Source organism: Malus domestica, chromosome 10 (assembly GCF_042453785.1).
Source record: "Malus domestica chromosome 10, GDT2T_hap1".
Taxonomy (NCBI): domain Eukaryota; kingdom Viridiplantae; phylum Streptophyta; class Magnoliopsida; order Rosales; family Rosaceae; genus Malus; species Malus domestica.
This window is the reverse complement of record NC_091670.1, coordinates 39,528,860-39,555,385: the sequence shown is the minus strand read 5'-3', so window position 1 is coordinate 39,555,385 and position 26,526 is coordinate 39,528,860. Positions and strand designations below refer to the sequence as shown.

Genomic DNA, 26,526 nt, shown 5'->3' with positions numbered 1-26,526 from the left:
GAAAATGGGCTTTCTATATCATCAGCCGGGGCAAGAGAAAGGATTCCAATTTGTCTACTTTGTTTGACAATTCTATTGGAGCGACATATTTTTTTCCCTAAGGTAATTGAGTCGGTAATTTGCCACATCAGTCATTATAGTACAGTTTAGATTAACTTTCGATACAAAGAAGGTAAAAAAAGATAAAACCGAACGCATTCATCAGATCAAGAACCAATACCGTAGATCACATGACATTTGAGGATGGAAATGTATCATTTTGTGACATGTTGATTTTTTTTTTTTTTTTTTTTTTTGTCAATAAGGCCTCATTTGGTGGTTTTAAACTAAACCGGACTTTGTATTTCATATTGATTGTAAATTTACGATCCACGACCCTCACAAGCCATCCATTGTTACGAAAATCCAAATAAGAATAGAAAGAATGGGGAGGAGAAGCAAGAGGGGTGTCGATGGGCTTGTTGATTCGAAGAATTGAAACCCATGTTTAAGGTTTGGTTATGTAATCGCTACTTTTCTAGACAAGTATCTATGATTGTTTGTTTCATAACCACACCGCATAAAGGTGGAAATTCATATCCAATTTGATCCAATCAACCAAAGAAAGTAAGATTCTCTCCCCCTCTCTTTCTCTCACTTTTATCTTTTTCTTTCTATCTCTATAAAGAAGTCAACATAAGATTCATAAGATGTTAACGTGATTTAATCGTGACCATTCAAATCAGAGGATATTGAAGGCTCCCAACCAAACATGCATGGCAAGTTTCTGATCACCAATAAGAAAATGGCCAACTAAAAGCATTTAGTAGAGGGTACAATCCATTCCCAAAATTTGGTGGTTCTCTCCTCTTGAATATCTTGAACCATCTTTTTAAGGACCCCAATAGAACTTGGAGGTCCTTATCCTCACCCTTGCTTGAGTGGCTAAATCTTAGATTATTCTTCATTCCTCAAAGAAAAGTGAATTTTAGGTTCCATGAGGTGAACCTCACGCCTCGCACCTAGATTGGGCTTCCATTGGACTCCTCGGCCACGCCCGTCTTTTAATTCATTGTGTAGAAATAAGGTGAATTGCATGACTTTAATGAGAGGATGAAGTCGCGTAAACAAAAAACATGATAGAGAAGTAATTAAAACATTATCTAGAATCTCATGAGACCATTACAAATTAGAATGTCTTGTACTCTCAATCAATGGGGAAAAAAAAGGGCAGGGGGGGGGGGGGCGGCGGAGGAGGAAAAGAAACAAACTATGACATAGATAACAGATACTCAATTTGCAATTTCTTCTGAAGGGAATTTACGAAATTTACAATGCATGGTTCCCTCCATGTCCGTTCTTCATTCCGTCTCATGCCGCTTTTCCTTGCTGGATTTTCAGGAAAGAAAATGAAAAATGCATTAGCTAACTGAGAAAAATGTGAGCAGAAGTGCTTCCTACATAAGCAGTCCCAAGCGGGTTCTAATACTAGTTTAAAGGCAACTCCAAACATGCACGATTGCAGACATTGGATGCAAGAGTAGATTGCATGTACTATATACTTAGCTATATCTGACTCACTCGTTTCTCTTCTTCTATCTTGGCCTTGAGGTAAGAGTAGATTGCCACTCCTGCAATTGCAATGGCAGTTCCAATACCGGTTTGTGTTGAAATCTTGTTACCTGCGAGCAGCAGAACATAAAAGAGTCAAGTTTTCATTGATCTAAAAACGAAGTTGAAGATTGTCAGACATAAAATCATTACCAAAGATCACGATCGAGAAGCCAATCACAAACACACGCTTCAGCACGTTTCCAACTGCGTGCGTAAGAGGCGCCACTCTCTCCAGGGTGTTGGTGGCCAACTGAGAATTTGGAAAAACATAAACCGTTCGTATGATTTCATAACAATTGAATTCAAGTGAGAAGATTATGCTACTACACATGTACCTGGTTATAGAGATGGTAAAACAATCCAACCCAGAAGAGATCGGTGACGAACTTGACGAGTCCTACTTTAGCAATTGCATCATTGAAGCCATACTTGATCAGTTGAGGTCCCTCTAACTGTTGATGAGAGACGAGAGACGGAATTCATCAAAATTATTATTTCAGTTGCAGAATCAAACTTCCAGGAGTCTCAAGAGAAGTATACTCACGATGAGAGCGGGTGGAATGCAGACGATGAGTGCAATGATTGAAATATAAGCATAGAGATTTGTACTATCCATATCAGTCTGCAGAAATAACAAAAGAAGTTATATAAAGAGGAAAAGTTAACTTGGAGAATTCAAAACGTAAAGTTTTAGAGAAGGAAAACTGACCATGGCTTTCTTTGAATAGATACTCCTGTAAGTGAAGGAGATATTTGAAATCATAGCACTAATGAAGCCAAGCCAGTTGAAAGACAACTCAGTCAGCGATGCCATCGACACACCTGCATTTTAAAACCATGGAAATACCAACTTACGGGATACTAAATTTATATATGTTCGGAGAAATGATTCATTGAAATAATGAGTCGCACATTGATATCAACACATTTGGTTAAATCTCGGATAATACGATTACAACTGAATGAACATAAACAGAAGAGCATACCAATAACAACAGGAGCCAGGGACAGCCATAGAGACAAGGGGATTGATTGTCCGAGGACAAATTGCGAAGCAGAAGCATTGAAGAATGGCTCAAGAGCTGAAACAAATAAATCCAACGTTAATGCACCGTTAACTTTATAGTCATTTGTTCTTCTTCGAAATCTGTTGGATCATAAATTTGTGCTCTCACCTTTGATTGTATGTGTGAAGGAGACAGCAACGGCTGCAAACGAGACGTTGCTGGTGACGTGGCCAAGTGCATGGCACACTGCCACTGGGATGAGCAGCTTCAAGAGGTTTGCATCAATGGGCTACATGGAGAGAAAACACAAGTCACATTTCAAGTGAACCAGACACAGATTTGCAAACGTGAGTTAGGTCAGTTTGCCCGTCCTAACTCTCGAATTCAAATCCCCCCTTTATTTATTGAAGTGGTTCACTTACAGCGCGTTTGGGAAGTCCCACTGCCCAGCTGATCAAACAGTACACTACTCCGACGCCCAAGTGCACGACCGACACAAAACTGCACCCACACACAACAAAAACTCATTTCTTCAGAAGAAGCCGGAACTTAAAATAACTAGAACAGGCATGGGATATGTTATTATGACCGTATTTTAAGCTAATTGTACACTATCATATAATTAGCTTCTTCACATAACACCGTATGATTTAAAATATAGCACAGTAACATCTCGATGCAGGAAACGATTTAGCTTTTTCGCATAACATTGCATGATCTAAAATACAACACAGTAAAATCTCGTTGCATGAAAACATTTAGATAGTGTATGATTTGAAATGTAGCACAGTAATATCTTGTTGCATAAGAGCAAGTCCACCCCTAAAAAATGAGATGGCCCAAAGTTCATTTAATCCACGCAAATGAATAGTAATTGACTTGATTGACCAGTAATTGCCCAAGTGCATCTTCACTTCTAAAAAATGAGATGGCCCAAAGTTTAATCAATTTGTATTAAAATATTATTATTTTTTTTTATAAAATAATAAAAAAAATTATTTTTTATTTCGAATAAAAATTTTAACCAATTTTGTCACATCATTTTTCATTTTCCAAAAGTATAATTTCTGTAGAAGATGGTTAGGTATTTATATAAAAAAATCGTTAATTTTTTTTCTATATTTTAAAACATTTTTAATTATTTTTTATTAAGTTAATTAATATAGAAAAAAATAATTAAAAATAATTATTTTTAATTATTTTGAGTAATCATTGTGTATGGAATATATTTTGAGTAAGTGGACATATGGCTCACGGTGAGATTTTGACATTACATTTTTTTTTAAGTCTGGAACGCGCGCCCATGCATGAGTGTATCCCACGTGCCAACCGCAAAAAAAAAAAAAAAAAAGTCGTGACTGACGTCAACATGACGTCAGATAGGCCGGTTCCTCACTCAGCCAATTTTGAGCCGGCCTAGAGACTGGGATGAACATTGGGCCGGTCTATTTTGGATAAAGTGGATTTTTAGGGTGCCGACCTATTTTTTTAGACTTTAGACCAGCCTTCAAAAGAGGAGTTGACTTGCTCTAAATCACTTAAGCTTTCTCGCACAGCAGTATATAAATTAATATAGCACTGTAACATCTAGTTGTATTAAAAAATCGAAAATGGTACACTTACTATGGATACGGAAAGTAATTGTAGATCTTCTTGTTCATGATGTTGAAAATTACGTTCAAAAAATACCTGCAAACCAAGGACAAATCCGTAATTCCATACACAATGATTACTCAAAATATATATACAAATAAAATCAAAGGTATTTTCATATGGCTCTCAAATAACTAAAAATTAGGCTTATTTAAAAAATAAATGTATAAAATTTGACTTATTTCAATTTTTTTCTAATTCAAATTAAATATAAACTGTTTCAATAATTTCTAATAAGCCGTTAAATTGTAGGTGAAGCGCGCGAGTCCGTACCACATGAAGAAGAAGAAGCCGGTGAGGATAAACGGGTACTTGTCGAAGAACCCGATCGGCGCCACCTTCGCGTCACTGTAACACCACCGAGTCAGAAGGAACCGGCAAAAAACACACACCAAAAAAACTCATTAGTACGGAGGCTGACGCGGGCGAGTCAGACGAGTCAGAACGGAGGAGACGGACCTCACCCGGCGGAATCTCCTTGAGCCGGCGACGAGGCCGCGGCGAGGCACGGTTTGAGAATCTCCCTCTTTATCGGGGACGCCTCGAGCAGCAGCGCCGGGCGGAGCTGCCTCCCCCATATGAGGTTCCCGCCCTCGCTCACGGCCCCTATCGGCCGGGCCGAGACGAACGAGACGGCGCCGTTTTCTCTGTGGGATGGCTTGCGCTGGCAGGGTAGCGGTGCGAATGCGGTGGCGCGTGACAACACTCGCGACTCCATGATTGGTAGGGAAAGCAGGAGGATAACTGATTGGCTGAGAGGGAGTGGGGAATGTGAATTGGGAAGATACAGGGAGCTCTTATTAGTTGTTCTGAGGAGAGCACGGATAGAGAACGAAACGAATCGTTTTGGAAGCAGAACTTTTGGTTTCTCTTCGCTTGGTTAGGATCTTGTACGAGGCGGAGCACGTTAGTCAAGTACATCCGCCGGTGTGATTAAGTGAGGGTTGGTTTGAAATTACTTTAGGTAGCACTGCGTCCAGAGAGATTTGGATTTGGACCACTAAATTCCGATCTTATGGGTCTTCATTAGTTTATTTCATTAGCCCACTTCACAAAAACTCAAAAAAATTAACAGTTCGAATCTCTTTCTCTCTCTTCAACATACTAAATTTCTCGATTCGCAAGTTTCGGACATAGAGATTCAAAATGGATCACATTCCATGTAGCACCTATGCTTATAAGAGCTTAATTAGGTGACTGCACTATGTTCAAGGTGTTTTTGTTACAAACACATTCAATCCAAATGTGCATATAACCTCTTTTACGACCAACTGCATTTCCAATTCAAGTACTCATTTGCATTTACATGTACATTAGAATTGTAATCCTAAAAATATATCAAAAATATATTCAAATGAGATGCGCTTTTCCACAAAATTTTAATATGCTAGAAGCGTTTTCTAAAGAGGTATAGTCATTGTTTTTTAAGAAAGTACTTGTATAATCCAAAACCGTTTTTAACTTCTTTTAAGAATCACAATCAAAATTGATTTGATTGTTAATTACGCTTTTAGTTATTTTACAAGCGGTCTTAAATAATTTTGAAGAGGTCTGAGTTGTTGAATGGTGATAGGATGGGAGGAGGAATATGGGGCACTATGGTGGGGGTGGATAGAGAACGAGAGTGACATATGGGGATGTGAACTGAGAGAGGCGAGGGGGCCCTGCTTATCCCCAGCGTAAGGCGTAGGAGCGACGGGGATGGGTGTGTCTTCGATCGCCTTATCGTTTGCGTTTACGTAATTCCCTTTCCTCTGTGAGCTGTGAATCCTTTTGCTCCTCTCACCTGTTTGTCACGGGCACCAAATTGTTGGAACAAAAAGCTTATAAAAGCTTTTGATGATTTTTGTGCAACAACTAGTCCACTTACCAAAAAAATATCTGATCGACCAAAAGGCTCACAATTTATTCACTTTAAGGTACACATTGATTCTTTATAGCTTCGATTTTTGGGCTCTAAGTATGCAGGTTGACAAACCCGACGTTGTAACTCTAATGTAAGTTCAAAGCGACAATTTACGCTCGATAATAGTCAATTATTTTAATATATGAGATCAAAGTTGAAGAAAATTGAGTAACAGTGAAGTTTTATCAAAGCGTTTGATTTGAAAAGAGAAAATTGTAGCAATAGTTAATCAATTAAAAATCTCTTACCATTTGTCCTTTAACTCATCAAAACGTGTAGTTATTGCTCCTTTTGTCAATTTCGTAAGAATTCCGTCAAAATAAGTTATGTAGGAAAGAACATTTCTACAATTCGGTTAAGGTCAAGGAACTACTTATCCAATTGAATTAAAGTTGAAGGACTTTTTCTATAATTTTTCACATTTGGATTTTATATTTGCCCATTGGTTCAACCTTACGTGTATAACATGTGAGTCATTTTGACGGAAATTCTAATGAAATTGACGAAAATGACTATAGCTGCATATTTTGATGAGTTAAGAGACTAATGATCACAGATTTTTAGTTGTAATGATCATTGCTAAAATTGTGTTAAAGTTGAAAGATCATTGCTACTATTTACTCGTTTGAAAACCCATACGACGGTGACAAAAGTCACCTCACCATTTGTTGGGCCTATAACAGACATGACCCAACAGAATCGTAGATCGACCCGATCCATATCCGACATGACCTTTAAACAATTGGGCCTGATTCAAATATTTCATGTCTCGATCCAAATTCGTAAATTGGCATCCAGTCTTCGCGCCGCCGCCGTCAAAAGCCCCTCCGCTAAGTATCACCACTCATAGACCGCAACGGGACGGCAAAAATACACCGAATCAGAAGGAGAAAAACAATTTCTCTACAAGCAATCAGCCGAAGAGGTAGCTACTCCTTGTATTTGAGTTAAATTCATACTTTTTCCCGCGAAATTCTTGTGTGATGTATGGCGACCCGAATCTGTTTGATGAAATGCCTCAGAGAGTTTAGACCAAATGTAATAGCTTGAATTTTGGTGCTAATTGATTCATATTGTTCGTGGGTAGTTTTGTTTTGATCCAGAGATTTGCGTGGAACCGTTTCTTGTGCAAATTGAAGCTTAATTTGGAGTGGGAATTATTGCCATTACTGAGAGAGAGTTGGTGGGAATAATGGGAAGTAAAACTTTGTTCAAATGGTCAAAACAAATCACGACTTCCCAAGTTGGGCAGCTGATAAAAGCTGAAAAGGACTTGCAGAAAGCTGTTCTCGTTTTCGATTCGGCAACAGCCGAATACACCAATGGTTTCCGGCATGATCACACCACATTTGGTCTCATGGTCTCTCGGTTAGTCTCCGCGAACCAGTTCAGGTCCGCGGAGGCGTTACTCGATAGGATGAAGGAGGAGAAGTGTAGTGTTACTGAAGATATATTCCTCTCTGTTTGCAGAGGGTACGGCCGCGTTCACAGGCCGCTGGATGCCGTGAGGGTCTTCCACAAGATGGAGGACTTTCAGTGTAAACCAACCCAAAAATCTTACATTACCATACTTGGCATTCTTGTTGAAGAAAACCAGTTAAAGATTGCTTTCAAGTTCTATAAGTATATGAGAGAAACTGGCATTCCAGCTACTGTTATTTCGCTTAATATTTTGATCAAAGCCCTTTGTAAGAACAGTAATTCTATGGATTCAGCTCTTCGAATATTCCGCGAGATGCCCAATAAGGGGTGCACCCCAGATTCGTATACGTATGGTACTTTGATCAATGGATTGTGTAGGATGGGAAAGATTGGGGAAGCAAAGGAGCTATTCAAGGAGATGGGAACAAAAGGTTGTTTGCCCTCTGTTGTTACTTATACTTCCTTGATACATGGTTTGTGTCAATCTAAGAACTTGGATGAAGCTATGGGATTGTTTGAAGACATGTCAAGCAAAGGTATTACTCCAAACGTGTTTACTTATAGCTCTTTGATGGATGGGTTTTGCAAGGGTGGGCGTTCTGGACAAGCAATGGCACTATTAGACTTAATGGTTAGCAAGCACCATAAGCCGAACATAATCACATATAGTACTTTGCTTCATGGACTCTGTGAAGAAGGAAAGCTTCAAGAAGCTACAGAGATTCTTGACAGGATGAAACTCCAAGGCTTGAAACCAGATGCAGGGCTTTATGGGAAAGTAATAAGTGGATTTTGCAATGTATTCAAGTTCAAGGAAGCTGCAAACTTTCTTGATGAGATGGTCCTTGGCGGAGTCACCCCTAACAGATTAACCTGGGGCCTTCTTGTTAGGATTCATAATGCAGTGGTTCAGGGCTTGTGTAGTAGCGGTGATCAAAACCGAGCTTTTCAACTGTATCTTTGCATGCGTACGAGGGGTATCTCAATTGATATGAAGACTTTTTATATTTTAGTGAAATGTATATCTCAGAAAGGAGACCTGCACAAAGCTTATCGAATTGTTGAAGAGATGGTGCTTGATGGATGTGTCCCCGATGAGGGAATATGGAGTGCCATGGTGGATGGTTTTTGGAATCGCAAGAAGGTGCGTGAACCTGCTGAGTTGTTGCAGGCTGAGCTGATGACTGAAGTGGTTGAGCCTGAGACACTAATCTGAAAGTTGTGAGCTAGTAAGTGCTCTTGCACACGTTTCATTTTCTTCATTCTTATTATGAAAACTTGTCCTGCGAATTGCTTTTCTTTTTAAGAAACTATACATTTCCGGCTCAAAAAAATGACAAGTTGCCTGACACATGATTTGTAAAGCACTTTCTGGGGATGATGTTGTTGTTGACCGACAATCTTGAAGTGAACTACTCTTTTCATTGTCTGGCATTATAACACATAGGCTCATGCCATCCGCATTACATCCTTCGTTTTTGTCTTTTGGCCAACAAGGTGCCACCCTTGTTCGTTATGGATTTAATAGATTCATATCACTGTTGTCTTTTTCGAGTTTGTGGAATTTATGGATTTAATTTATAGACAGTGTTCCAGTTATTTACATACCTGACTCATGCAATACAGGAGATGTACTACAATCTTTGGCGCATAAGATAAGAGAAATCATTATTTTCTTACTCGGTACCTCAAACGATATTCGTAATTATTTGATTAAGAGTTGAGATGTTTAAAAGTTCTCTTTCAATGTGCCATGGACTTTTGAACTGGAATTTACAAACAAAGAGAATCGTCATATGACCGGCATTTACAGAACTTGGAGGAAGCCGGGATGGAAGAAAGAATAATTAAGGTTGTATGTGCGGGGTTTTACAGTTTTAAGTAGCATGCAGGCAAATATGAACTGATCAAGCAAAAGAGGAGTTGCTAATTTGCAGAGAGGGGGAAGCCCATTCCGTGGCGCTTGGTTGGAAACACAACAAACAACATACTGCAAATGACGCCAATGCCAACTGGCAATGCTGTGAGTACCTCCTGAGCCTCATCTGACGGCATTGGATAGAAGCAATTCACTACATTCTGATCAAAAAGTGCAACAGCTGTGAATACAAGTATTGACATGAATGCATGGAGGAAATCTATAAACTGCAGATGGAAATTTGCAGCGACTTCAGTTGATATGTTGGCTGACCCATCAATGATCCATAAGCCTTTGAATGTAGCAAACCCATAACAGACATTTCCTTTATTGTCCCTTAAGCTGTCAGTGAAACTCAGTAGAAAACATGAAGCCCCACAGAGGGCCACAAGGCCAGCAGTCATGGACCGGCTGACTGAGTCACAGTTGCCCTGGTTTGTAAATATGGGTGCCAGAAGCTGAAATGCAAGAACTGTTCCCGTAGGCAAAAGATTGGCCAAATGAGCCATGCTCTGAAATGTCTGGCGAATTGCTTTCTGTATCAGCGTTCTTTGCTCTTCTGTCACTGATTTTGGTGCATCTTGCAAGAGGGGAAGTTTCTGATCCTCATCATGCAGGTGTCGGGATGCCTCAGCTTTTATCTTGATCTCCATCGACCAGAAACGTTTGATAAGCTTCTTTTCCCTTAATGTTTTTCGTCTCTCCTCTCAGTTATAGCATTTTGCTTTGTGAGGAACAATGTTATATAAATAGGAATAGAAATGAAACTTGAGTGGAGGTAAAGGGAGGGAAAGAGTAGTTAGCCATGCCTTGCAAGGAAGAGAAACCTAAAACTGGAACTGAATTTTAGATAAAGCAGCTAGCAGAAATCGGAAGGGAGAGTTTTGGTTTCTTGCTTTTGTTTTTCGCTAACTGTCCATGAATCTCTGATGACTCGTTATAGACCATGCTCTTTAGAGTAGTCATAAGGGGGAGAAAATTCTCTTTTAACCAAGATCACATGCATTCAGATACGAAGGCTTACAACAACGAAAGCATGTCCAATAGAAAGTGAATCACCCCGTCCAATAAACGCTGACCACATGGTGATTTGGTAACGAGAGTATCTCCACAAAGGGGGGATCAAGTACAAAGAAATTTGGGAGCCTTTTTTGGTTGCTGAAACGCAATGCGCATTGGTTTGAGGCAAGCTTCACAAGAGGTATTGTTTACAATTATATTATTATTATTGCTAATTTTAGAAGTGGGGACTCACAATTATTTGTTATTTTAGGCTTTTGCTTTTGTGGGTTTTGCTTGGAAACATGAATGTCTGGACTCTGGTTTGGATGAGATAGGGAGGTTTGGTCATACATTGGGTCATATTATACTCAATACTACCTTGCACGTTATATTACTTGATAAACGGGCGTGAAAATTGTCTTGGAGCTAAATCTTGCCACCAAAAAAGCCCCACATTTTCATTTTGGACTTTCTAGAGGTTCGATACGAGGTGATTTTCGCACTTTCCATTTTTCTCTCTGTACTCCCTTTATTTCTAGACTCTAGAAGGGTATTCAAAAGATAAAAACGAGAAGAGAAAACAAGAGTGCGAAAATCACTACTCTTCAGTGAGGACTTGTTATGGAAATGGTTGGGAGAGTTGTCCTCCATGACTAGGACTAGGACCTAAAAACCTGCCCATTACTAAAAGGCCCAAGGCATCTCATAAAATAGCCACTGGGGTGCTCACACTGAGCTCAAGATACCCATTACATTGCCTTTGTTGAGTGTTTACCTAGTCTTACGTCGAACATGAAATTTTTTTTGTACGGGTATTATTCTAGCCGGGCCATCAAGTTGTTTGGATAAACCATCATTGAACCATGCATGGCAATTTGGCATGCATCGCCAAATGCGAGGGTTGCTTCGGCTGAAAGTAGCCGTTATAGACAAGAAAGGTCATGGCCCCGCGCATTACCCTTTTAGCTTTCTTCATCACTTTTTTTCCCAAGTGATTAGTCCTAGCTTGTGGCTTGTAGCTTCATAGCCTGCTTTTTGAGGAATTGAGATTCTTTTCGGATTTCTGTGTTATGAGTAGTCGGACTCGGAAATCTAGGCCATTTAAGAGAGGAAAAGTGAGATTTAGGCTGTTCAAATACTTCATTCTCTGTGAGGTGGGCAAGTGAGATTGGCTAATGAAGACTGCATAATTTAAATTGAGCAGTCTATATTTTTGTGTCCGGCAACTCTAGACATAGTAATCTGAAGAGGATCTCAACTGCTTTTTGCGATGGCATCCGTTACAAACTCAATTATAAATGCACATTTTAGCCGTCACTAGTTATACAGTTTAGTTATGTTTATTCTTCCTTATTTGTAGAAGGTCTCAAATTCAAACTCACATGGATTACCAATTCGATACCAAATACCTCTCAAAATATAAATATTATGGTATTAAAAAATTTGCATTTCAACTCGAATATCTTAAAGGTAAAAAGAATCCCACTTAAAATATATATTTAAATTGCATATCTGAGTTAAGTCAGTTAATCAGTTAGAACAATATGTATGTATCTTGCACCTGAATTTGAATCGAGAAATCACACTTTTTTTTTTTCTTTGAAGAATCTTTGAGTTATTAGATTGCAGATTCTGGTCCAAAACTGTTTACCAGCTACAACTATGCAGCTGCTTTAATCCTATAAATAACAATTTCTAACTGTAATTACCAAACCAATACTAGCATCTAGCTCTTCCCTTTATTTTTTTATTTTTTATTTTATCGAATTCCATGATGACCAGCAACCCCTACTTCCTACTCCTCCAATGATTTCCAGATTGTGAAATAATTACCCCATCAAAACTGGACCCAGATACTTATAATTTTGTTTCTTTAGGACATTCAACAATGCATGGAAGAAAATGTAACATATCCTGTCAAATATATAATTAAAAAGGTTTTTTCTAGTACATTTTAAAGGTGACCCCATTTATTTATAAACATACCCTACAAATGCAGAAGCAAATGATCATTTGGAGAGAAAGAGATACCAGGTGCGTGTTCTGAATGATGTTTCTGGGTGTGCGACGATGAATTCTCAACTTTTACTTAACAAATGATGGCTCGCCATAGCCAATGGCACAAACAAGCATGCAGAGATATATGATCATGGCAAGGAAAGATTTTACGTACCTTTCCCTTCCTTTTTACTAATTCATAGCTTCAAACTTTTGTTGGGTTGTTTGTTTCACCTTCTTGCAGTTTTCAGTACCAATTGATTTTGTTTCTGCTTTTTCCCTAATTTCAATGATGCTATGTTTCCATGAGAATGCTTTTATGAATATGCAGTGGAAAAAGAAAACCTACAACGAACAAGGATACAGGAATACATCAAATTAACAAAAAAAATTGTTGTAGACCATAAAGGAATACAATACGACACGAAAATACGAAAAAATACTATTGTGTCCATGCATCTTAAAAGAAACCCAAAATTTTTATATTCTTAAGTAACAATCGACAACTTGGCTCCTTTCCTATATTTGTGAGAAATCAAATTTTATATAGTGTCTACGAAGAGAAAGAAAAGAAAAAAATATTGCAGTTGGTAAATAAATTATTCAACGTATAAAATTGATAAATCAGAGTAGAATAGAATACGATTCAAAGTAATAGATTATGCAAAGACAAGATAAGAATGCGTGCAACATATGCGACATCTGTTCCTACTAGGTTAGTCGATATAATCCATTTCTTATTAGATTTAAGTATTAAATTTAGTAGATTAACTTAGCAGATTAAGTAGTAATTAAGCTTTTAGCTTACTGGAATGGCCGTGCCTTGAAATTTCATTCTCTTCCAGTTTTTATATAATATGCATGTCAGCTTCTGTCTTGCATGATTCTATATTGCAAAGGCCAGAGGGTAGTCATGCATCAATCACTCTTCCCACGTCAATTCTCTCTCTCTCTCTCCCCCCCCCCCTTTTTCTTTGATTTTTCGACTGCAAGAATCTCTCCACTGGCGGGGTCGTCCTCCATTTGCCTCGCCAATGGCTGTAATAAAAACCAGCCTTCGAGTTTGAGGAAGAGTAACAACAAAGTAATAAGACCCGTGACTCCATTTACTTGATCACTACATTAAGTCACTATATCGGTCTTTATCTGTCAATAATCTCTCAATTCTCACCCCCACTACTACCCTACCACTACTGACTACTCTAGGGTTCAAATTAATTTTCACATCACCTTGGTGTGGGCACGAGATTAAAAGTCTTTCTGATGGAACTATATGATGTATATTTTGCTTGACTAAATCAGTTAGAACAATGCTAACTAGAGTTTATTGAGTTGGTCAGGGTCGTTCTCTTTGCTAGATCAAGGTTTAGATTCGAGTCTTGCTGCTTGTAATTCCTCTTAGTGAGCTAAAGGGGCTAAAACCCCATTTTAAGTCCTTAAAGGATTTGTGATATGCCCCGACTGCTGGCCCTGAGATGGGCAGTCTTCCTTCCCCCTAATTTTTGTTACCAAGAAAAATTTAGTTAGAACAATATGTTTTCGTCTATACACTCAAATTTTAACTTATTTCTTTATTATACGCGTATATTTGTTATTGACACCAAGCTTGATTTCTATAATTAAAGAAGTGACATTGATACGATATAATCATTTTTCTTTGTCAAATGATAGAATTTGTTAGCTTAGATGTTAGATTAGACATCGACGGGGTTTGAACCCGCGCCGTCATGCAATGATTCAATTCTTTTCCACCACTGTAGTAAATGACCACTTATTTAGTTATAGTGTGGCCAGTTTAAAGTCAGAAGAGTATGAAATCAAACCTTCAATTAAATCTGCTTTCGTACTTAAATTTCAAACAATTGCTGTAATTACGCTCCATAAGTGATCATTGATCAACTTTCATAATCAACCTCCAAGAAAGATCGCTTTCTAGACAATGCATACTAAGGAAGAAATCAAGGAAACTATATATGAACGTAAGCTATTACTCCAAATTATACTAGGAAGCCAGACGCGGGCGGAATTTGTCTTTACATAAATAAATACATGTGAGATCTACATGCATCAATCACTTTGAACCGGCCACACTATCACATATGATTAACCCTAGTATTGTTATGGGAGATGTGTGTGAGAATATGAAGGTAAAAAAGTCTCACATAGGTGAAAGGTGAAATCTTATACAAGGACTTATAAGAAATTGAGTTACTTCTTATATTGCCGATTGGTTTGTGATGAAACCTCAACTTTCTTTATGATACCATAATATGTTGACCCACGTATGAAGCACAACATCCACACGTGCTATATTAGGCCTGGCAATTCCTGACACGACCCGATAACCCGACACGACACGACACGAAATTAACAGGTGTTCGAGTCGACACGATAACGAAACGGGTCGTTATCGGGTAACCCGATAAGCACCTGTTAAGATAACGGGTTTGTTCGGGTATACACGTGGGTAACACGATACACGATAAGCAGAATATTAATTTAATAATTTATAACCCTAAAAAAATACTATAATAATTATATATATATATTAATTTAACAATTTTATACCCCTAAAAACTATAATAATTATATATATATATATATATATATTATATTAACTATAATAATTATACCCAAAATATTAACTATAATAATTTTATATATATATATATATATATTAAATTTTATACCCCTAAAAACTATAATAATTATACATACAAAATAAATAGATTTAAATCTACTTAATAAATAAATACATATATACACACACACACACCATTGAACTTCATGGGATACGAATTATACGAAACTAATTTCAACGATCCAACCGTCAAACATGTTTGTATATACTTCGAGATCGCATACATCAAAAATTGCAAAAAACAAACATTCAGAGATCAAGTAACGGGACAAAACTTTTCGACGGTTATAAACAAAACATCACGATTTAACGATCATTTTAACTCCGATTTTGATGATTTTTTACAAACACACTCCTTGACCCTATATGAATACAATGATTGAATTCGATCTTCAATTTAAAATATTTACACTAGTGGATACCACAAAATCTTATGTTATACTTAATAAAAGTATGAATAAACTCTTAAGTATTAGTGAATCTATTGTTTTGATGGGACACTCATTCTACAAAACTAGTTTCAATGATCCAACCGTCAAACATGTTTGTATATACTTCGAGATCGCATACGCTAAAAATTGCAAAAAAAAAACATTCAGAGATCAAGTAACGGGACAAACGTTTTCGACGGTTATAAACGAAAAATCACGATTTAACGGTTATTTTAACTCCGATTTTGATGATTTTTGACAACTACACTCCTTGACCCTATATGAATACAAGTAATGAATTCGATCTTCAATTTAAAATATTTACACTAGTGGATACCACAAAATCTTATGTTATACTTAATAAAAGTATGAATAAACTATTAAATATTAGTGAATCTATTGTTTTGATGGGATACTCATTCTACGAAACTAGTTTCAAAGATCCAACCGTCAAACATGTTTGTATATACTTCGAGATCGCATACGTCAAAAATTGTAAAAAACAAACATTCAGAGATCAAGTAACGGGACAAAACTTTTCGACGGTTATAAACGAAAAATCATGATTTAACGGTCATTTTAACTCCGATTTTGATGATTTTTTACAACCCCACTCCTTGACCCTATATGAATACAATGATTGAATTCGATCTTCAATTTAAAATATTTACACTAGTGGATACCACAAAATCTTATGTTATACTTAATAAAAGTATGAAAAAACTCTTAAGTATTACTGAATCTATTGTTTTGATGGCATACTCATTCTACAAAACTATTTTCAATGATCCAACCGTCAAACATGTTTGTATATACTTCGAGATCGCATATGCCAAAAATTGCAAAAAACAAACATTCAGAGATCAAGTAACAGGACAAAAGTTTTCAACGGTTATAAACGAAAAATCACGATTTAACGGTTATTTTAACTCCGATTTTGATGATTTTTGACAACTACACTCCTTGACCCTATATGAATACAAGTAATGAATTCGATCTTCAATTTAAAATATTTACACTAGTGGATACCACAAAATCTTATGTTATACTTAATAAAAGTATGAATAAACTATTAAGTATTAGTGAATCTATTGTTTTGATGGGACACTCATTCTACGAAACTAGTTTTAAAGATCCAACCGTCAAACATGTTTGTATATATTTCGAGATCGCATACGTCAAAAATTACAAAAAACAAACATTCAGAGATCAGTTAACGGGACAAAACTTTTCGACGGTTATAAACGAAAAATCACGATTTAACGGTCATTTTAACTCTGATTTTGATGATTTTTTACAACCACACTCCTTGATCATATATGAATACAACGATTGAATTCGATTTTCAATTTAAAATATTTACACTAGTGGATACCACAAAATCTTATATTATACTTAATAAAAGTATGAATAAACAATTAAGTATTAGTGAATCTATTGTTTTGATGAGATACTCATTCTACGAAACTAGTTTCAATGATCCAACCGTCAAACATGTTTATATATACTTCGAGATCGCATACGCCAAAAAGTGAAAAAAACAAACATTCAGAGATCAAGTAACGGGACAAAAGTTTTCGACGGTTATAAACGAAAAATCACGATTTAACGGTCATTTTAACTTCGATTTTGATGATTTTTTACAACTACACTCCTTGACCCTATATGAATACAATGATTGAATTCGATCTTCAATTTAAAATATTTACACTAGTGGATACCACAAAATCTTATGTTATACTTAATAAAAGTATGAATAAACTCTTAAGTATTAGTGAATCTATTGTTTTGATGAGATACTCATTCTACGAAACTAGTTTCAATGATCCAACCGTCAAACATGTTTGTATATATTTCGAGATCGCATACGCAAAAAATTGCAAAAAACAAACATTTAGAGAGCAAGTAACGGGACAAAACTTTTCGACAGTTATAAACGAAAAATCACGATTTAACGGTTAATTTAACTCCGATTTTGATGATTTTTTACAACTACACTCCTTGACCTTATATGAATACAATGATTGAATTCGATCTTCAATTTAAAATATTTACACTAGTGGATACCACAAAATCTTATGTTTATACTTAATAAAAGTATGGTATAGTACTATTGTTTTATTTTTTTTCATAATTATTTTGGTAAACTTCTCATAATTTGAATGATTTTTAATGTTTGGTTTTTCTATGCTTAGTTTATGCAGAAGAGAGTTATGACGTGGAAAACCTTACTGAAAACATCATCAACATAACTCTTGAAGGCAATAGATCAAGCCAAAGTTCCAATGCAATTTCATGATGATCGATGTAAATCGAGGATTTTGTAAATTGAGGTTTAAACTTTTGAGAAAGATTTCACAACCTTGAAAACAAAAACTGTTTCATTTTGCATATCCTTACACATTTAAAATTTGTAATAGATTAGTAGTGTATGTATTTTTTTTATTAGGCTCTTATTTTCGAGTGTAGATGTAGTACTTAAACGACAAATGTATTTTAATGTTTTGAAGTAATATTTATGTGGTAATGTGTGGTATGTGCAAATTTAAGAAAAAATATATATTTTTCTTAACGGGTCATAACGGGTCATAACGGGTCGGGTCACTTTACCCGTTGGGTAAAGTGACACGACCTGTTAAGGACCCGTTAAGATAACGGGTGTGACACGACACGACCCGTTAAGATAACAGGTGTTACACGAACACGACTGACACGACCCGTTTGCCAGGCCTATGCTATATGTCATTCAATTCGTGTTATCCATGTATTTGATGTATGAGAATGTGAAAATAAAAAAATCTCATATATCAATAAAAAAAGAAACCTTACAAAATATAAGAAGTTGTGCTACTTTCTACTAATTTCATTCGTATAGGAAAACCTTGCTAGTTGCTGCAATATTTTCAGCTTTTTCTAACTTGAGGTTTCATGTTTTTAGTCAAAGATTTTCCAAGTATGTACTCCAAAATCGACTTCAAAAGTCAAAAGGTGTTGCCCACCCAGTCAGATTATGGTCCAACAATTGCCATTCAATACATTATTTTTTCTTCACTTAATTTGTTTAGGGATTTTATTAGACGATTAGTTCAACATTATCATTAAATAAGCCGGCATCTTACCGTGGTGGACATGCAAGTTGGGGTCCTCTTAAGACTTCTATCTTGGAATTTTTCTAAAATGTCATAAATATACATTTTTTTTTTGTCATATGAACTAAAGTTTTAAGCAATAATTATAGTAACTTTCCGAAATCATTAATTTGTTATCTCACGTTAACTTCATTAATTTTTTCATTCAAAATAAATCATGTGTTTTGCACATGGTTATTTAGGACATTTCCAAATAAAGAATATCATTAAGTTTTACCATAGATAGGAGGGCCCTAGCGACTCTATGTTTTTTAGTCATTCACTTTGAAATACAGAGAAGTGAGTGCGGGTCCTCCCCTTTTTAAACGGCAAGCCTTCATATCCTTGTATATCATATCAGCCCCCCTTTTGTATTTTTGGAGAAACCTCGCTGCCCACGCTGTTGCTTCATATGCCACCTCACATGGTGGTTATTTCCTTTGGGATGCGTATGATCTTGAATTTCTTTTAAATGTTATGAAGAAAATGTAAACGTTACTATTAAAAATTTAATAAAATTTATCTTTTGACAAAATAAATAAATGAAAACAATAGTGTGCCTTTTTCTCAATGATTGTAGAGGATATGGTTTTATTCCTCCTTTTGGACTCCAATGGGATTTTAACACATACCATAATCCTACTCAAACTAATCCTGGTTTTGTTTAACCTGTTTTTTTTTTTTTTTAAAAAGCTTCCAAAACCTTTTGAATTTAGTAGTCGGTGCTAGGTTTATATACAGCTGGGCATGCACTTGATGTTGGTTTCCTATTGAGCATGATCTCTGCCAAAAAACTTGTAAAGAAGTGAAAAAGTTGTCTTTGCCATGACCTTTCTCTCGTTTAACCCATTGGATAAGAGAACGAATGAGCATGCTTTCGGTTTATGCATCTTTTAATTTTATTTTTTTACTCCCAAATAACGGCGAAGATTTTTTGTTGTCCTTGGAAAAAGTAGAAGTCCTGCTCTAATTAAGATAGGAACTGAAAGTGGAATGAAAGGTATAGTCCATGAATACTAATATGTATATTCCATAATTTTTTTTTTAAATTATCTTAATTAATTGTTTCTGAGTCACTGGTTCTTATTTCTTTTCTTTTGAAAGAGGTCTAGTTTCAACTAAAACAAGAAAAAGAACATTTCTAGTAGTATTAACTGTGATTGTTCGATCCCATATGTATAACTGATTAACAGAATGCTCTAAAATAGTAATTGCGTCATCTCAAAAATTAGGGCTGATTTGGTATTGCTGTGCTTTAAAAAAAAGCTACTGTGAGAATAAGCGGCTGTGAAATAAATCAGCAGAGTGTTTGGTAAACTTTTTTGTAAAAGTACTTTCGGAAAAAAAAAAGCAGTCTGATAGTGAGTATTTTCATTAAAGGAGGACTGTAGCTCCGTGTGCTTTGAAAAAAAGCCAGTTTTCCAAAGCTGCAAATAGTAGCTTCAGCATTTTCCTTTGATTTCAGCTTATTCTCACAGCAGCTTCCAAAATCAGCCTTCTTTTTTTTCAGTTTACCAAACACCTAAAACCCTCACAGCTTTTTTTCATGGGTGCTTTTTTTTTTTAAGCACCTCACTCCCAAACCACTCCTTAGGGCTGGTTTGGTATTGCTGTGCTTTGAAAAAAAAGCTGCTGTGAGAATAAGCGGCTGTGAAATAAATCAGCAGAGTGTTTGGTAAACCTTTTTGTAAAAGTGCTTTTGAAAAAAAAAAAGCAGTCTGATAGTGGGTCTTTTCATTAAAGGAGCATTGTAGCTCCGTGTGCTTTGAAAAAAAAGCCAGTTTTCCAAAGCTGCAAATAGCAGCTTCAACTTTTTCCTTTGATTTCAGCTTATTCTCACAACAGCTTCCAAAATAAGCCATTTTTTTTTAGTTTACCAAACATCTAAAACCCTCACAGTTTTTTTTCATGAGTACTTTTTTTGTAAGCATCTCACTCCCAAACCACCCATCTCTAATAATAGTCAACGAGAAATAGAATTAAAGCTGCGAGCCAACAATTGAATGTCGTGAATAATAATTTTTAGCCTCAAAGGAGTTTCAAATCGACCCATTCCATGCATCTTTTGAGTTGGCCTTCTAGTTAAACAATTATATTAAAAACACGATGAACATAATGCTATGAATAATTTTCTAATCCAACCTTGTTTAAAAAACGAACTCCAAACATATCCATATGCTAAAAGATAAACTTGTGGGTGCTTTTCCAAATCTACCACCACTAATGATTCAGAAGAGTAGGAAAGTGAGGAAGGCCTGTTAGAAAAGAAGAGAAAGCAAAGCAACACTCCAAATGGGAGAGAGTTTCCACAAACAGTTGAGAGATATCTTTTTGGGTATTTTACACAACAGGGATTAGAGTTTTAGATGGAGATAAAGTGGGAGATGGTGGGATGGGAAGAAAGGTAGGATTGAAGCACAAGAGGACAATTATGATTGTGGTTAGGAACAGATCACTCAAATGTGTTGGATCCACCATAATCCCCTTTGCTAGCTTTTTCTATCTTTAATTATCACCCATATTATAATTAATCATTAACACAATATTTTTCCTCTCAAAGTTTGTAAAAGCCCTTGATCTTGACCCTACATGTCATATTATTTTACGTATTATAAATAAGGATGGACGACATTAATATAATTGTTGTATTCTAATTTTTTATTATATAAGTAAATAAATAAATCTATATGTATTCTGAATTAAAACTCTCCCGCCCCATAAGTTAATGTTATAATTTTGAACTCTCTCATTTCTCTTAATAATAGTAAATTAAAAAATATAAAATAAAGTATATGACTGTTTCGAATACACTAAAAACTCGCGCAAGGTGAATCTGCTGCTTTGGAGTTAGAAACGGTTATAGCACTAGGGTTCCTCCTTTTCTTTCCTTTTTTCAGGTCAGAATGAGTCTGCTGCTAATTTTGGGTTTCGGGGTATGAATTATTTTCCTTAATTTTATTACAATAAAGATAAATATATCATCATTTTGTTGGACCATGGCTTCATGATCTTTTTCTTTTAGACCAAAAATCTAAGTTTAATTAAATCAATATCATTGACTGCCAATAACTTTTTGTTTGGTTTTTTTTATAGGTGGACCACCGTTTATAGCCAGAGAATTGGTGATGGAGTTTTTGTTAGCAGGCTATACTGAGAGTAATTAGGAAGGTCGATCAAGCACTAAAGTCACCTCAAGCCTGCAATTCTAGTTAAGAAGTGTTTCAAAGTTCCAAACAAAACTTTGATCCCACTTGAACTTGAATTTTACTTATAGTCATCTTGAGCCTACATTTCTACCAGTAAACGGCGGACTGGATTATCCTGGTAGGTTGAGCATTTTTGTTCAACTAACGGTGTCCTTCAAACTTTTCCTTCTTTATCTAGTGTAGTTTAAAGTAGTAATATTGTTTTATAATAAAATTTAAACCCGCAACTCTACTTAAGAAGTAAGTGCCTCAGAAAGTTCCTAACAAAACTTTAATCCTACTTAAATAAAAAGTTACCCTTTAGTTTCCACCATGTGAATCATAAGCGTATGCGTATGTTGTAAACAAACTAACAGCAATAATTCTGCAAATATAGCTTTTGCCAACAGCAGAGTGACATGTAAGGCCAGCCTCATGCAAACGTTATCATAATTCGGTAAAAAAGAACGTAAAGCTTCGGTTTTACTAGGCTGAATAATTGGCAAAGCTTTCAAGATGATTTGGCCTTGTCTAAATCATGCGACGATCTACCTGGGAGCTCATGTGGGCACTTGAGCCTCCTCTTTTCACGCGGATGACATACAAAACCACCCCCCCCCCCACAACCACCCCCGGGAGACATGATCCTACAGTCTTTTCCTTACAAATTCACTGTTGATTGGGTTGTGTGATTCCCTTTTTATCAACGGTTGACGTCTACATGCGCACTTGTCCTAACACAACTCAAATTGTATGTTACACTTGGTGCTTCAACTTGTAGGTTTACATCGGGGACAAGTAAGTTAAGCATTGTGTCTATCACTCCGAGTCTCTGACGTTTATCGAGCAAGAGAATTGAAGTTGAAGCGGATGCAGATTTGGTCACAATTAAATTAGAGTAGGTGGTCCACGCTTAATGTTACAACATCCGTTAGGTGGCATTTGTTAATGCAAAATTAAACCAAAGTTGATAAGTTAGAGGTTCAATTTATTGGTGAGATTCAAATGTAGTGATGCCGATGCCACTACCATCAGACAGCAGTCATTATACTTGTTTCCGACATCATAACTTAACTCTACTGTACATATTTACTCGAAAACAGAAAAAACCATAAGAAAAAAAGGGGAAGGAGAATTTTATGTTTATGTTTCCCACTATCAAATCAATTTGCATCAAGATATATGTGTCAATTTAGGGTTTGCATTTTCTGCTTGAACTGTTAGTGTCGGTAACGTACTTATAGTCACTAGAACTTTTCACATCAAATGTTATTCGCTATCTACTGATTATCAATAGAGTGTGCCTTGTTGATCTAGGTTCAGGACCTTTAGGTTCAACCTCCTCATACAATTATTCATTTTAATACACTGTTTAGTTAAAAATTCACACTACTAGACTCAGTTATAACGTGTATGATCAAATTAACGTTGTTTGCAGTATCTATACAATTTTTTGCTCATTAATGTAATTTTTGAACCTCAATTACAAATTTCATGAAATTATTAAAAGGTTACCCATTAATTCATTAAGGGTACAAGTCAGCAATACAATTAGCAAGTTTGTTAGTATTTAGTTAGAGTTGTTAGATTTTCTTATATAAAAACATAGTGTATAATCTTCATTCTTTTAAATTAATATACAAGTCCCATATTTCTCTCTCTAAATTCTCTCTAGTTCATCTTTCTCAGTTACTCTTTCTTCTCCATTTTCTCTTTGATTCTCAAATATTTCAATGTAGTTAACATAATTTACAATTTATGCATCTTTATGCTGTCCACGTATCAAGTTTGGATTTTGGAAAGATAAGATAGGGTGCTAGCCCAGCAGGCAACTTGGAAAATGTTCATCACGTGCCTTGGGTTTCAATCAGTCTCTTTTTCCTTCCAAAGTCTGCTCGAAGTGGTTCAAATCTTATAGAAGATGAATTTGATATCAAATTAGGCTGCCTATTGTGTGGCTAGCCGAACTCATCATCCCCTTAGTGTAAAAATATCGATGAACTTAAAAAAAAAGTCTGCTCGAAGTCCCCAAAGCTTCTTGGTGGCTTCAAGTCACCTTCGAGGAAATCCATCACCATCAAACAAAACTGGTATGAGTTTGATTAATTTGTGATTTATAAGCAAAAAATGAAGATTAAAATTGCAAATAAAACATGTGGTTTATAAATGCGCTGCCAAGTCTCTTAAAACAAATGACCCTGTAGACTCAGTTTTCCATAATTTCTTTTAATTTTCACCAAACGTTAAACTTTGAATTTGAAGTTTAATTTCCCAAGATCTGCACTTTGAATTTCAAATTTGACCGACGACATAAACACAAACTAGTCAATGTAAATCCAACAACTTATCCCATGCATGTGCAAGTACACCTGAGTACGTATCGGGACAGCCCAGCAAAATAATTACATTGCAGTCTCCATATCTACATGTCTGACATCGATCTACTGCATTCCTCTCCATGCATGAAGCTTTCTTCTCTAGATCTGCTTCTCTTTTCATGAAAATTAAGCAATGATTTTGAAACCAATTAAGCTGATTTAGGGCACAAGCAATGATTTAAAAAAATGGAGGTGATTTAGGGCGCAACAACTTCTACGTTGTCGAATAACAATCATTTGAAAATGTCTTAGAGGGCTAAGGGCATTTGATGTGTTAGTTTTTTATATGTAATGTTACCAAACTACAAAAGCGAACTAATACTAATAAATAATTATGTAATTTGTGTTTGAATGTAAAGTTGGTATTTCGACAATATCACATGATAATTAATTGGGTAAATTACATTTTCATACCTCATGTTTGGGTCTATTTCAATTCTTTACAACATCTTCAAAACGTTTCACTTTCATACCTTAAGTACTATTTTATTTCAAAATAATACATCCGTTACATTTTCCATCTATTAATCTGTTAAGTGCTGACGTGTCTGTAACATTTGTGACACGTGGCTGCCAAATGTGTACCACGTGAAATTTTTAATTATTTTTTTTAAAACTTGAATTTTCTCAAAAAAAAAAAAAAAAAAAAAAACCCATCCCATCTCCCCGCAACCACCCCCCACAAACCTAGAACCCTTTATCCCCACCCACACCAGCTCAGCTCGTCTTCCCCCTTCCTCTCGACGACCCACCTGAGCCAGAACCCCGACCTTCCTTCCGCCCGCACCCCCCATGGCCTCCCCCCCACCCCGCGACCCAACTCCCTACGTCCGACCTTCCTCCCCCCCCCGGCGCACGACCCAACTCCCTGCGTCCGACCTCGCCCAGAACCCAGATCCCGACCCGGGCGACCCACCTCGCCCAGAACCCGACCCCCACCATCTGCAACACCCACCCTCTTCTCCCTCCCCCATCCGTGCCCTGCTCGTCGGCAAGTCGGTCGGCTCCAACAACGAGGTATGCATTTAATTTTGTCCTTCAAATTTTGAATTTTTTTGGTGCTTGGTTGGTGGTGGTCTGGATGGAGTTAGATTTGCTAAGGGTGGGGGTGAAGAGGAGAAAGGACTCGGGGAAGGTGGGGGTGGGGTGGGGGTTTGCTGGGAGGTGAAGAGAATGGAGGAGAAGGAGGTGGGTCGGGGGGGGGGGATGGGGGTTTAAGGTTTCTGGGTTTGTTTGCGGGGGTGGGGGGTTGAGGGGGAGCTAGGTTTCAGTTTTTTTTTTTTAATTCTTTTATGGGAGCAGCTTTTCCATAAAATGGAGGTTAAAACTAGCCGACATTCACCTTTTTCAGATCTTGCGTAAAACGGAAGCCTTATGCATTGGGTACGACCTTTTAATTTTTTTTTTCAGGTGGTTTTTTTCTTTCTATATCTGGTCATACGATCAAGTCACCCGGATTGAAGTTAACGACTAATCCTAACACTACAAAACTAACCCTAGACAGCACTACTAGTCAAACATAAGGAAAGAATATTACAAGCATGCCAGATACACAAAATTGTACGGAAGTGCATTATGCTCGACAAACTGTGTGGCACTTGTCAAATTTGTCAGGATGGAGAGACTCAGGCGTGCATGGGTTAACATGTCCTAGCGTGCCAGCAAATAAGCAAAGGCCGCGTGTAGGTCACACCAAGTGCCCAAACAAGAGCATGACCATTTTACCATGAACCCGGATCCTCTCCGGACCTAAAAATCTAAACCTAAGGATCAAATAATTTAGACGGTTAAAATTTGATTAAAAGACTATAATTATTATAACTTTTAAAATGGTTCCCTGTTTGTAGCCGTTGGATCAAATTTCAACGGTCCAGATCATTTGATCCTTAGGCTTAGATTTTTTGGGTCCGGAGGGGATCCAAGTCATTTTACCATGGCTGGTGTCTGCGCATGGGGTTTTGTGGACTAAAAACCTAACCATTTTTGGGCACGATAAAATGACAGACGTGAATGTAGAATGCCAAGAAAATCTGGTGGGGATTCGTAACGAACAGAAGAAATTGTCAAAAAAAGGAAAATATTGGAACAATATGGCAATGTTCATTGTTCACCGCCCCGACACTACTAGAAAATATTATTTTGCCGACAAAGCAAAATTTTGTCGGCATAGGAGTCCTCTCCCGACAAAAATTTTAATTTGTAGGCTCATAATCGTTGAACCTGTACCGGCACAAAATATTTATACCGACGAATAACCTGGTAGT

The 26,526-nt window shown here is 36.7% G+C and overlaps 3 protein-coding genes across 7 annotated transcripts; 1 reads left to right on the top strand and 2 right to left on the bottom strand.

Moving 5' to 3' along the window:
* Window positions 1–1,116: 1,116 nt before the first annotated feature.
* Window positions 1,117–5,607, bottom strand: LOC103446379 (triose phosphate/phosphate translocator, chloroplastic). Of its 2 annotated transcripts, none has more exons than XM_008385471.4 (12): window positions 4,718–5,607; window positions 4,527–4,601; window positions 4,224–4,289; window positions 3,023–3,101; window positions 2,769–2,889; window positions 2,580–2,675; window positions 2,303–2,415; window positions 2,138–2,215; window positions 1,929–2,045; window positions 1,744–1,843; window positions 1,561–1,661; window positions 1,117–1,368 (listed from the first exon to the last, which is right to left on the bottom strand). In XM_008385471.4, exons 1-12 carry the CDS (start codon window positions 4,969–4,971, stop codon window positions 1,351–1,353), a joined length of 1,218 nt encoding a protein of 405 aa, XP_008383693.1. In that variant the 5' UTR covers window positions 4,972–5,607; the 3' UTR covers window positions 1,117–1,350. The 2 variants fall into 2 exon arrangements, with proteins under 2 accessions (XP_008383693.1, XP_008383694.1); XM_008385472.4 differs by having other exon boundaries at window positions 4,713–5,517.
* Window positions 5,608–6,867: 1,260 nt separating this feature from the next.
* LOC103446380 (pentatricopeptide repeat-containing protein At5g46100) lies at window positions 6,868–10,508 on the top strand. Of its 4 annotated transcripts, XM_070806844.1 has the most exons (3): window positions 6,924–7,084; window positions 7,247–8,810; window positions 9,208–10,508. In XM_070806844.1, the coding sequence occupies exon 2, from the start codon at window positions 7,352–7,354 to the stop codon at window positions 8,795–8,797; it is 1,446 nt and encodes a 481-aa protein (XP_070662945.1). In that variant the 5' UTR covers window positions 6,924–7,084; window positions 7,247–7,351; the 3' UTR covers window positions 8,798–8,810; window positions 9,208–10,508. The 4 variants fall into 4 exon arrangements, with proteins under 4 accessions (XP_070662943.1, XP_070662945.1, XP_008383696.1 ...); XM_070806842.1 differs by lacking the exon at window positions 9,208–10,508 and having other exon boundaries at window positions 6,868–7,084; window positions 7,247–9,006; XM_008385474.4 differs by having other exon boundaries at window positions 6,942–8,810.
* LOC103446381 (protein DMP4) lies at window positions 9,266–10,917 on the bottom strand. The gene has a single exon (XM_070806845.1). It carries the CDS (start codon window positions 10,150–10,152, stop codon window positions 9,508–9,510), a length of 645 nt encoding a protein of 214 aa, XP_070662946.1. The 5' UTR covers window positions 10,153–10,917; the 3' UTR covers window positions 9,266–9,507.
* Window positions 10,918–26,526: the final 15,609 nt, after the last annotated feature.